This window comes from Macrosteles quadrilineatus, unplaced genomic scaffold, assembly GCF_028750875.1.
Source record: "Macrosteles quadrilineatus isolate MER2022 unplaced genomic scaffold, UCM_ALF_1.0 Scaffold_2__2_contigs__length_208266976, whole genome shotgun sequence".
NCBI lineage: Eukaryota > Metazoa > Arthropoda > Insecta > Hemiptera > Cicadellidae > Macrosteles > Macrosteles quadrilineatus.
The window spans coordinates 137,687,417-137,699,539 of record NW_026542595.1 but is presented as its reverse complement, the minus strand read 5'-3'; the positions used below and the strand labels follow the sequence as shown (position 1 = coordinate 137,699,539).

Below are 12,123 nucleotides of genomic sequence, written 5' to 3'. Positions count from 1 at the left end.
ATCAATACTCAGCTGATAAAAATGTTGTGCTTTACTCCAATAACGGTTATATCACTGCTGTCAAAATAAGATGTATTACCAAAGGTAAATGATCATGTAAGATGCAAAATAGAGCTTCATTAGTTAGGATTATCAAATAAGTACAAGAGAAGCTCTTCTAGACACTCTAGGCCCAAGGGGGTTTAGCAACTGACTTTTTCAAATCATAACCAAGAGTTTTTCTTGGTAAAATCTCTAGATATACAAAACTAAGTAAAGAAATCTGTAAAATAAATTACTTTTTAACGTACGTCCCATTTATTTTAATATCCGCATGTCATAAACAATCTTTAGTTGCAAAAACCCTTCCAAAACTTAACCTTCAACAGTTAACTTCACATTGTGAAGGCACCACTTAGGGCATATTCAAAACAAATTTCCTGCGTTAAACTGCCCAAAGAGGTTTATTTGTTTGACAAAGAGGTTCGTTAGGATTTTCGGCACTCGAGTCTCGGTTTGTCTTGTTCGATGACGTGTAGAAGAGACGGGAACTGGTCAATGATGTAACCAGCAACCTTGACCGGTCGCTCTTTAGCATCAGCTGATTTAATTTGCTACCAGCTGACAAGCTAAACAGCTGTTGCAGTTATTAATTGCTCTGCGTGACTTAACCAGGTTCCGCAAAGCCGGGTTGCGTTTTTAGTTAGCTACTTACAATAAAACACGTGCTTTACTTAGTAATCACAAAAGTTCGTGAACCCTGTGTAGAGCAAAGAAGAGTGAAACAACAATAGTGTAGTTTGACGACACCATTGTTGTCAAAAATGTCCAACTTTTTGCATATAGAAGAATGTGAGTGTAAAATAGACCTATGGCAAAAACCGGGACTTTTACATTCTACTAAAGATGTGACTTGGCATAATTACCACTTTCTGTTTCACCATATATACAACCGTATAACGATGTTAAATTGAACAGCAGTCTAAACATTATGTTATAAAAACTAATGACGATGACAGCTCAAAGTGCAACCGCATCTAAGTGACATGAGTGGTAGGAAGCGCTGATACCTCATTATGGATGCACGAATGTAAACAAAGCTACTTAACAAAATGGCCGCTGTACACCCGCGCTCTCTCCCGCTAAGGTGTGAAATGAGAGGTAATTAGGCACTGATCGGTCTACAGCGGTGACGTCACAGAGAGAGCGATACGACCTCAGTACCAGCGAAAGCCTTGTAGCTACGACCACAAGGAAGAAACGACCAGTGGGCGACAACCACAAGTGTGGTGGGGAAATACACTGAGGTAAGTAGGAAGAGCAAAAACTATAAGTAAATTTCTCAAGAGGTAAAAGAATTAGGAAAATGCCTAATAGTACTACATCACGACGTAAGAAAAGTTTACAACATAATCAGCATCAGCAGAGGATATTGGAAACCACTGCCGAAAAGGTAAAACCATTGAAGGAGTTAATAAATTTTTAATTTCAAAATAACTGAAAATCGACAATCCTTAAAAACACAGAACCTTTAAAGGTTCAAACAGAATCAAAAGAAGCACCAACCAGAGCTGAAGAGTTAAAACAGTTTAAGGAGATAAGCACTTAACAACGATAACAACGATAAGTACTTTAGCAACAACCACGTTGATTGAACAACCAAAATAAGAAGACCACAACTTACTGCCAATATATCCAGGGGTTCAAACAAATAGGACATTAAAACAGCCAATAAGTCACAAAAAGTAAGTAGACACATTGATACAGAGTATTTATAACCGTGAGTATTTATACTAAAATAAATAAAAATCTTTGAGGTAAAATTAGCCACTTACATGCAAGTTAATCGGTTATAAAACAAACACGAAAATGGGGTAAATGAATAGATAGTTGGGAGACCGTAGTGTTTGAATTATCCAATGCAGTTGATTGCAATTTTTCAATTGATTAAAGCCCTGCAGTCATATACAGAACAATCAAATATTCAGAGAAAACAAGTCTAGGAACAGCTAACGTTGAGTGAGAGTATATCAGTGACATTCATCAACAATCAAAGAAGGAAAGTGAAATCCATCAAAGATAACTGAGTTCTAAGTGACACAAGTCATGAAACTTGTAGTTTGCTTTCAATAAGTAAGAATTGATTTCGAAACCCCCATCGTACATCATCGTTCACGAGCTATTAAAGGATTATTGAAATGACTCAAGCTGGCTCTCAGATGTATGGCTTTCTCTTTTACGGTCTGTTAGGAAACAATGGTAAATGCCTCGGTTGGTAGACACGTGCGTGGGCCAGCCGTTTATTCGGCTCTACGGCTCTCAGATTTCATACTTTTACACTTTGTTGTTGTCTAGTCACAGCGGGGGTTTAGCTGTCTCTTTAGTTGTGGAAAGGTAGCCTGACTGTGAAATCAAAACATTATGAGCTCGTGGGTTAGCGTCCTAGTTTCATTCAATTTAGATTTTTTGCGAAACAAAGCATTAGAAACCTAATCTTCTGATTTTGGCAAACCTCGTGACATTATTTATCTATGTTAGAGAACAATCATATTTAGGCAAATTTAATGCATTTCATATCAACTGTATAGCTTTGTTCCCTGTGCAAAATGTCTGCAACTTCTGTGACTCGTAGTTGAGTAGCAGAATGCATACAATCCTATTGGGGTTCAATTAAATAACTTTTTATAAAGCTTAAAAAATATTTGTCTAAGTAGTTTGTACTGTTATTTCTAAGATTTAATTTTTAAACGTCTTATCTTTTTACATAAGCTCCATAAGTTCACATCTGCTGACGATAATTAAATCTTTGGCAAATCTAAATATAAACATCAGTAGGCCTATTCCTATTATGTTATACCTATTCCTCTTCCTTGGCTTGCAATGTTTTGTCAAATATCACCTCATGGGATCCACCGAAACGATGCTTTAGTAGCTGGGTCAGCTTGAGGTCTTGGTTGAGCACTTGATGGAGGTATTAATTCCACCGTTGCAAATAGCCAACCTGATGATGGAGGATGTAATTTCAATGTCGTCCAATAAGAGCTAATCAACCGTTGTGATACGGTTATTGGCAAAGGTAAGTTTGTAATTTCTGATCAATCAACTTACTTTTTCTCTTTTATATCTTTCCATCATCATCATTCTGCATCCATCATATTTCTTTCTGTGCTGCATAAGTAAGTATATGCAGCAATCTCTTAAGAGAAGGTTTAAGGCAGTTTTATACAACTATTTAAATTCAAGTGCAACAGTTCCGGATTAATCATGTCACGTTGAATCCTTTTGTGAACAATTGCCTGTTACGAGAATTACCAGTCGGTTCAACTAAAAAATCAGCACCGTTACGATTTCGTACACTTTACTTGTGTTTTCAAACAGTTCAAAGATGACATTGGTTCTATCTTTGTATGATCAAGATACTTATCTTGAATGTGTTTCCTGCTCTGTGCAGTAGCCTTGTGAAGTCACGACATGCCCGTTATTTCTCCATAGACCTTGGAACGTTATTGTCCGACTGCAGTGAGAGGCTTAGTATCTGATGAACACCCAAGGTGGCAAGGAGTCATTCATTAAGTCAATAGGGAACATGAATAATCACGATTTGTATTGTAACGCATTGAAAGGGGGTTTGAAAGAAATTAGTGCCAGGGAATATAGCTTACAGTAGAATGTGTGAAGAATTTGACATTGGTCATAAGAATTGCTTTCCATAAGCTTGATGGAAAAGAGTGAAGTTGACTAACAAATCATCTAGGATAACTATTGCAGAACATATCAATTTATTCCATACGAAGTATCGTTGCAGAAGTCAAATGATCGTTTAGTGACTAGAGTGACAAGATCAGGCTCAGAACTACAATGTCTGGCTTTGTATCCCAAGTAGCTACCAATGAGTTACCACTTCTATATCTCCCAGAATTTTACTACCCTCGAAATTTCTTACCAAAGTAAATATTGCCTGTAACATTTCAAATACACCAAGTCTATATAGCGTTGTAAAATTTCAGTACAACTATAAGTCCTCGAACGGTCCACATCTTTTTGTTTCAGCAGTAACTCTGATGCACAAAAAACTTTACGATTGTGATTGAGAACTTTCTATGAACTCTTCCGTCAGCTGGGAAAGTGGTTGACGGGAAAACAGCTGGGAGATCTCCAGCGTAGTGACACCACGAACACGTCCCAGCGTAGGGGTATCACATACATCCTCGCAGGGGGTTACACGAAGTGGTCTCTTACATAAGTAATTTTGCCTACAAATTGTACCATTATATACACTGTTATAAATATTCCCAAAGTTACTTTTGAGAGATGTGATTATTTGCAGTTGTCGCATTCATGGTTCGTTTTCAAGTATGTGATTTGAAGTGGTTAAATTATTTAAGAAAATGAAAACATGTATTTGACAGCGCACCAGTCGTAGCCAACAGGAAACACAAATTTAAGCAGGTATCAAATTTTCCAATAGTATTAGCGGTATACTTTCTGTAAAAAAACTAAATGGTTCAAGAAAGATCTTTAGGGACTTGATATTAAATCGAAAACTTTTATGTACCGGTAATGATTTTGACTATACATGGCCAATCCATCATAATATGGTAAAATTAAAGCACTTCGTTTTTAATTTCAGTAGCTTAAACATTTTAAAAATTATAAAAGAGTGTATTCATATGTTCCTAGTTTTCTACTTGCGTTTCAAGTTACCCATCAAGTTGTACACGTAGTTATTTTCATCGTTTTAATCCCAAGAAGTTCTCTTTCATACTCCAACTCAAGGAATCCCTAAGCTCCTCCACATTTATATTCAAAATACTCTCTGTCACTGTCACTTTCCACTTCTGTTCTCTCCAATGCCAGTTATTACAGTATAAACCATTGTTGCGTGGTCTGTGGGAATAAACACTTCAGTGGTCTTTGTCTCAGTGAATCATTCCCGGCTGATTAATAATGGTCTCGTAGTGGAACCGAGTTGTGCAACTGATGATAGATAGGACTTGAGCTTGTCGTTGATTTGTTTGTTACATTCGAGGATCGTATCTTCTTCATACCGTCTTTGGTTATTGGATTTCACTACTACTTTATAAGTAGAATTCGCATCCTATTGCAAAATTCGGTGGATTGGACTTGAGCTTGTTGAATGTTTTCACATGAATTTTTAGAACCTTACCCTTTTGAATTTTTAGATACCACAAGTAGAGATCTCGTCGTATTGATAAAGTCTCGTGAACCCCACCATGTCCGTGGCTTGACCATGTCATTAAAGATTTTTTCAATTGCATTGAAGAACATTCATTTCAAAACAGTGACACTGGTCTTTAAATTTAGACTCTGAAAATAGACATCAGACGCAATTGGAAAATTTGAAGTTTGTTTTGATTTGGGCCACAAATACATTTTTTAATACTTTTACTTTTGAAATAGCGACCATACGACAAATTGATTCACTTTATTAGGCTCGTTATGATGAAATGTATCATTCCCATTTTAGATTGAATTTTACAATATACACGATTACGTTCTGGTATTAATGCGGATACATAAGTGACTGTTTACAATAGTTATTTGTGTAACTAGTGGTGAAAGGCCTTTTTCACTCGTGTTACACATTATATTTTTCCTACAGTCACTATAAAGCATCTATCTATATATTAATAGGCAAGCATGTTTCTTTAAAACCTTTTTTCTCAGCTCGTGTGCATCGTGGGGTAAATCTACGCATACCGTTAGAAAGCTACTTTCCTGTAGGTGTGCAGAATCCCTTTATAAATTTAAATAGGCTCAAAGATAAGCACAAAAAATGAGTTTAAAAATTTGAAAAAATTAACATGGATCTTATGCGTTGCCATGCTGGTGACGAAATAACAACGAAATATAAACATAAAATCAAAACAAATGGAAGAAACTCCAATCACATGTTTTATTTACAGTGTGGGGTGAAAATAGAGAAGTGAGTAAGTTTACATTACATATTTATGGTCGAGTTTCGACCACTGGACGACCTCTCGTATAAATAATTAGTCTTTCAAACACTATACAACACGTTTTTAGGTTCAGCTGGCAACACAAATAGGTGCCCTAGAGAAAGTAGTACCCGCGGTCTGTATCACTCCGCTATTTTTCCTCGGCAAGAAATGTGCTCCGCGTTTTGAGAATATAGTTCCGTATGTTTTTGTAATTTGAAGTGGTTTCCGCGCCAAAAAAAATGCGTTAAAGGGATTTTCTTGTTTATTAAGATCGTAGGAATGGTTTAAAAACGTTTAAATGAAAAGTCCAGAAAGTTCAGAAATACCTAAACTATAAACACGAAATGACAGGTTAAATCGTAGTTATAATAGTCAATCAGCTGCTCATAGTATTATTATCTTTTAGTGTTGCCAACCTATTTCCAAGCGTACACGGATTAAGTGCATGATAGAACCACGCTGTTTTGTGTTGTTTCGTTGGAATCCTGATGTGCGGCAAAGTATAAACCGTACGGCAAAGTATAAACCGTACGGCAAAGTATAAATATGCAGCAATTAGCAGCTTTCTGTACTATAAACAGTACAAGGAAGCCAACTTTGTCGGGTGACTGTAGGAAAATAAATTATTGTGTTTGGTTGTAAAAATTTGTAAAATGAATGGAAACACAAAACACACTGACCTAAACCAGACAGAATACTTCAAAATCATCAGATGATCAATAAGAATCAAAAATAATATTAGAGGTAATTTTATTACATAATAATCAGTTGTTTTAACATTCAAAGTAACATAAAACGTTTACACTGACGCACTACACGTTTAATTTAATGAGCTGATCAACATCTTAAAATGACATTGTCAACCTAAGTGAATTTAAAACGTATCAATTCAAAACAATAGTCCGTCCAAAAGGAGTAAACAAAAGGTAAAAGTCAACGAAGCGTGCCCTCCCCCGTTCTTCTTCAATTTTGCAAGAAAATTCGTTAGTTCCTGATTTAACTTTTGATGGCACGAGGAAACGAAGCGAATTAGTTGTATTTTGTGTTGTGATAAGCTACTACTAAAAAATAGCCATTATTTTATATATAGATTCTTGGCAGTTCAAAAATGCTCCATAAGAGATAGAGAGCCTGACTTTATAGAGAAATACTGACTTTATCCAAGTATACTTGATCCAAACAATGTAATGAAAAAATAATTGGAGAAAAATAAGAAAACTATTAAATATTTTAAAACGCAGAGATATGTTTCCTAGTCAGTAGCCATTTCCTAATACTCGATACTAAATCAGGAACTGTGTAACTGTTGTCTCAACCAATGTGTTGGATTTATCAGATCAAGAAACAGGAATTCCCTTGCTTTGAATTAAAGAAAGTATTATCAAGAATGTATTTTGGGAAACTTACAAATACTGTAATGCCAAACAAGGATGCCCTTCTTTCCGTTCAATCCATTTCGCTTCGGCATACATTCTAAAATGCACTAGTTCTCGAATGATTTAAATATCTCGAACTTCTATTTCAGCTTACTGTTCATCTCACAAACTCAACGATTTATTTAAAATTGTTCAGCATATTTAGAGAAATTCTTCATTGAAAGTTTTAAGTTTACTTGCATCATTGAGTTTGATATTTAAGTCAAAACGGCTAATTGGAAATGAGTACAAGTTTCGTTAAACTTTTATATACAATTAAATTTCGCGCTACAATGCTATAACAAATATTGAGTGCATGTTACAAACGTGTATAACCATGATATTGAAAATTCTGATAAATAGACTATGTGGTTTGTACAAGTTCTTATTAAAAAATTACAAAATTAACTAATCATAAACGAGTTTTTAAAATATCAGTCTTAAAAACAAATTCAAATTATCCTCTCCTTCCAAGTATCGTTAAACCAAACTAGCGATTCTTTATTTGGCGTTTGTACACTGTACAGTGTTTGACCCTGCTCCATTTTTTTCCTAAGACGCTAGGCACGAACACGGAATTGTTTTTCACATTACTTCAGGCTAGACCTAGGGGTTACGGCATTATCACTTAGATAAAATCCATTGGTGATTTGGTGGGATTTGAACCCGTGACCCCAGGAACCGGAGTCCCACACTCTAATCACTAGACCAGCTCGCTCCCCCAAGGTACTCGCTCGACCCTCCTCCCTTAAGAGCAGTCGTTATCTGTATGACTCAGTGTTCGACTCTTAGCCCATCACCCAATGGATGTACCGTGCTATGAGCCCTGTCACAAAATACAATTTCCAGATAGCACAATGTATTTAAGGGATGTCCTTGTAGAAGCTATTTTTGTCTGAATGTGAACGCGAAGTTTCCGAAAGGTATGGGTGGGAAGCTAGCTTTGTGTGTTTACCTTGCCTACTTCCCCTGTACAAGGCTGAGTGTATAGCCACTCTAAATCTCAAAAACTTGTGTAACGTACAAAAAATAAGACAGAAACAGTGAGTATTCAAATAATATAAAACTGAGCGAACCAAAACAACGATTAATTGTTTATATGTCAAGAATACATTAACTAGAATTTGTTTGGGCAAATGTTAAAATTGGAATGTTTTAAACGGAAAGGGTTTGTAGAACCTAAGGAAGTGGCCTAAAGTGTTACAGTTTTTATTTTATGAAAGTACATGTCAACATTATAGCAAAAGATTTACTTAATTGTACATACTTGAATACATTGACACATTTTTGAAAAAGATTTATTACTTTTTGGAGTTTTTTTACGAATATTGTTAGATTTTAAATATAAAAGAAGAAATATACATGGGCCAGCTGAAGCTAATGTTTAGCCATAGTTTATTAAGTGTCACAACAAGTATTCTAGTAGTAGTTTGTTTTTCTATGTTAGCTTTTAAAACTACCACAGTTGACTTGCTATACGATGAGTTACTATTTAACTTTGAATAGTTTAAAGATGGCGTTTAAAGAAGAAAATCCGTTTTAGCACACACACACACAGTTTTTTACAGTCCATTGGTCCATCTGGTTTTCAATCAAAGAGTTATAAATTCTAAAAATAGTTACAACTCGTTAAGGAACGAAATGTCCAATTCGTGGTCACTTAGATATTACATTTCGTACAACAGTTGACAATATTCTTATAAAATATATTTAATTAAAATTTCTTATTTTCTTAATTGTTCTTCAAGTGCTAAGAGCTTAATATTCTTCACCAAACACGCTTTGTCGAATTATAAACAAAGAGTGGCACAAATAAAAGTATCCGGGGTCCTTTATTTAGAATACTACAATTAATTAATCACTCCCACAAAACAACAACAATCGACCTCACTGCCTACACTTTCATCCTACCTGAAGGTCAGGGCTTTGTTAAGCTTGAAAGCTTTAATTTTATACGTACTGCTCTAACAAATAAATTATCATACAGTTCTTGCATCTTCTTGTTAGGGTTTTTTTATAATTCTCTATAAATGGTCTAAACATTCGCGATTGAGTGAGATAATAAGTAAGTTTGTATAAATATAATAAAGGAGGGTGACTATGCACTTAAAAATATAAAGGTTATAAATCGAATATTCAATTTTGCAAGATGGTTTCACAAAAATAGTGACTCTTAGAAGAGAGCCCTGTTTTTATCATAAATTGCTAAACGAATATTACAATAAACCTCAAATAAAAATGCTTGATATGGTTGGACTAAACTTTGGTCGAATACCCTAAAAACGCGATTTTCGGTTTTATAAGGCATTTTTGTACGGTTTATATTTTGGCTACTGCAAAAGATACATCGCCTGGAATGCTAAATAATAAAAGTTACATTCACATTAAATGCGCCTTATAGAATAATTAATTTACCCGTTGATTGGATGTGCAGAGAATCTATTAATAGAAAAATTAGGTCTACTCTGCCTACTAAATATACTAGCCGACTATATCTACAGCTGCTACTATCATCGACTCCTTGCAGAATTGGCTCACCGCTTCTAGACAAGATATCTTTTACATACCAATCCATCTAACCTAATACTAAATAGTTCAATAAATGCAATCCAGGGGGTAAAATTCAACAACACAAAACACTAGTATCTACTCACCGGGGGAGGCTCCGAAGAGTAGGCCTCGCTGGGAGGGTACTCCTTTCCCACCCCGACGGTAGAGATGCTATCCTGTTGCTTTTCCATCCTCGTCCGCGGTTCACAGCGGAGTGTGGACGACGGACGAGAGAGTCGGGTATCTTCCCTTCCCCCCTCCCAGCAGGCACCGTGGTACCTGGTACTTTCATCCACGGTAGCCGTCCACGGCCGATCTTTGAAGTCAGAAGTCGTGTCAGAGCTGGAGATTCTTCGGTAACCCTCGAGAGGTTTGCCTTCTAGGGAGGTTACATGGGTTACGATTATATTATAGTACGTAGTACATAGATTCATAGTAGTACATATAATAATAACATAAACCAGTGGTATCTCACAAGGATTTAGCTCTGTTGGACATACTTCGGTATTCTTTAAGAGGCTCCCCTTCGGATTCCGTAGGTCACTATTATCGTTTGGGAGATTTGGGGATTTTTTAAATTAGTGTGTTCTTTAATTTGGCAACCTTTAAGTGACTTCGGCGGATTTTGAAAGCACATATAAAATTTGGCTGGTTACTGGAATAGATATCCACATGTAGTGTGGATTATTTGACTAAGTTCTAGATTCTTTTATGGTAATCTCAAAAGAAAGTAAATATAACTATTGACTATAGAGACCAAAGCAATGTGTAGCAACTAAAATAATAAGCACACTTTGTAAAAAGATAGATTTTAAAATTTCAAGTCTTATATTAATGTAAGAACCTCGAGATAATATTTTCAAATGAGAAATATTAAGTACTTATGACGAAGCCAACATAGGCCTCCTCATAGCCTATGTTGGTAATGACAAAGCTCAAAACCTGTGTTGTATACGAACAGCCAATGGTTTGTTCGCATAAAGTTAGAAAATCAGCATCTGTGTGGAAAAAAGCTGCGCCAGCTTGGTGGTTTTTTAAAAAAAATTGATACTAGCTGTAGTGTTGTTTAGTTAATTAGTCATACATTTACGATAAATGAATAGATAGTTTTGTTTTACATTTTTCCGGATGGGGTTTTGCTCCAACCCAGTTGTTTCTATCTAACGAATAAATTGCAAATGTTTACAACCTTTTGACACGATAAAATCGTTGGAAATGGCTCGGACTTTCTTAGGGGTGATATCTCCAGTCATAACAATAGTAATGTACAAGTAGCCAACACAATGAGTATAGAAAAAACATGCCTTGTGATAAGCCAGCTCCATATTTCACGGATTCGATCAGCTGATTATGGGAAAGGTAGGTTAGAAATCAGCTGTGGAGCAGATGTTTTGCCCGTAGCTACAGTTGAGGTTAGGTTAGCGCTTTCAACTCGACTATTGGATCATCAATGATCGCAGATTTTCCTACTGGAAAGTGCTCCTGAAGGGGCAAAAATCAAAAGCCTTGGGTATAAAAAAAAACTTAAATTTCACTTTAGGGCTGAAAAACTCTTTCAAGTGTGTTTTGTATCGGTGGACACTTTTTCCTATTGGGTATTTACTTCCACTGTAGACTCTCTGTATTTTCCAAATGACTGGTCTGAGATTTGAAATTACGTATTCTTATTGTTGTCCTTAAATCTCCTAGGTCCACGCCCCACGGACGTCGAAAGTTTTGAGGTTTTGAAGGTCAATTCTCCATATTTTCACTATTCAGTTATGACTGACTATTCACTATTTACATTTTATAACATCATTATTATTATTATTATTATTCATTTTAGTCTGCCACACAGCAGAAACTATGAGTACAAACCAGGTTTTATATTCATTGAGTGAACTGCATTCAAGATCATAAGTGCATTTGGATTTTGTTTCTGTAATCATGGTTGGTTTATTTTATACAGGTATTTTAAATATCCACAGTATTCTCATTTTAGTATCGAAAAAGGTGTTCAAATAAAGGAACAATCAATTATAAGCTATTGCGTGGCCACAACTGATACAGCGCTAAAGAATAAATAGGATGGTCAACCTTTTAAACACATCCTAACTCAAAGGTAACCAGACTGAAATAGTATATTTCGTACCTAGGGCCGAAAATTAGGTTTTGCAAAACCATTTCGGTCCGTGGTACGAACAACGCTATTTTTCACCACACTATACCCTATTACC

The 12,123-nt window shown here is 35.7% G+C and overlaps 1 protein-coding gene across 1 annotated transcript in view; it reads right to left on the bottom strand.

Moving 5' to 3' along the window:
• The window catches only part of LOC128987891 (proline-rich protein 36-like), a 32,203-nt gene extending 22,063 nt beyond the window's left edge, over positions 1-10,140 (bottom strand). The window contains exon 1 of the mRNA XM_054408971.1: positions 10,012-10,140. Within this exon, the coding sequence (XP_054264946.1) occupies positions 10,012-10,098 (87 nt within the window). The 5' untranslated portion in view covers positions 10,099-10,140. The remainder of the gene's footprint in view (positions 1-10,011) is intronic.
• Positions 10,141-12,123: the final 1,983 nt, after the last annotated feature.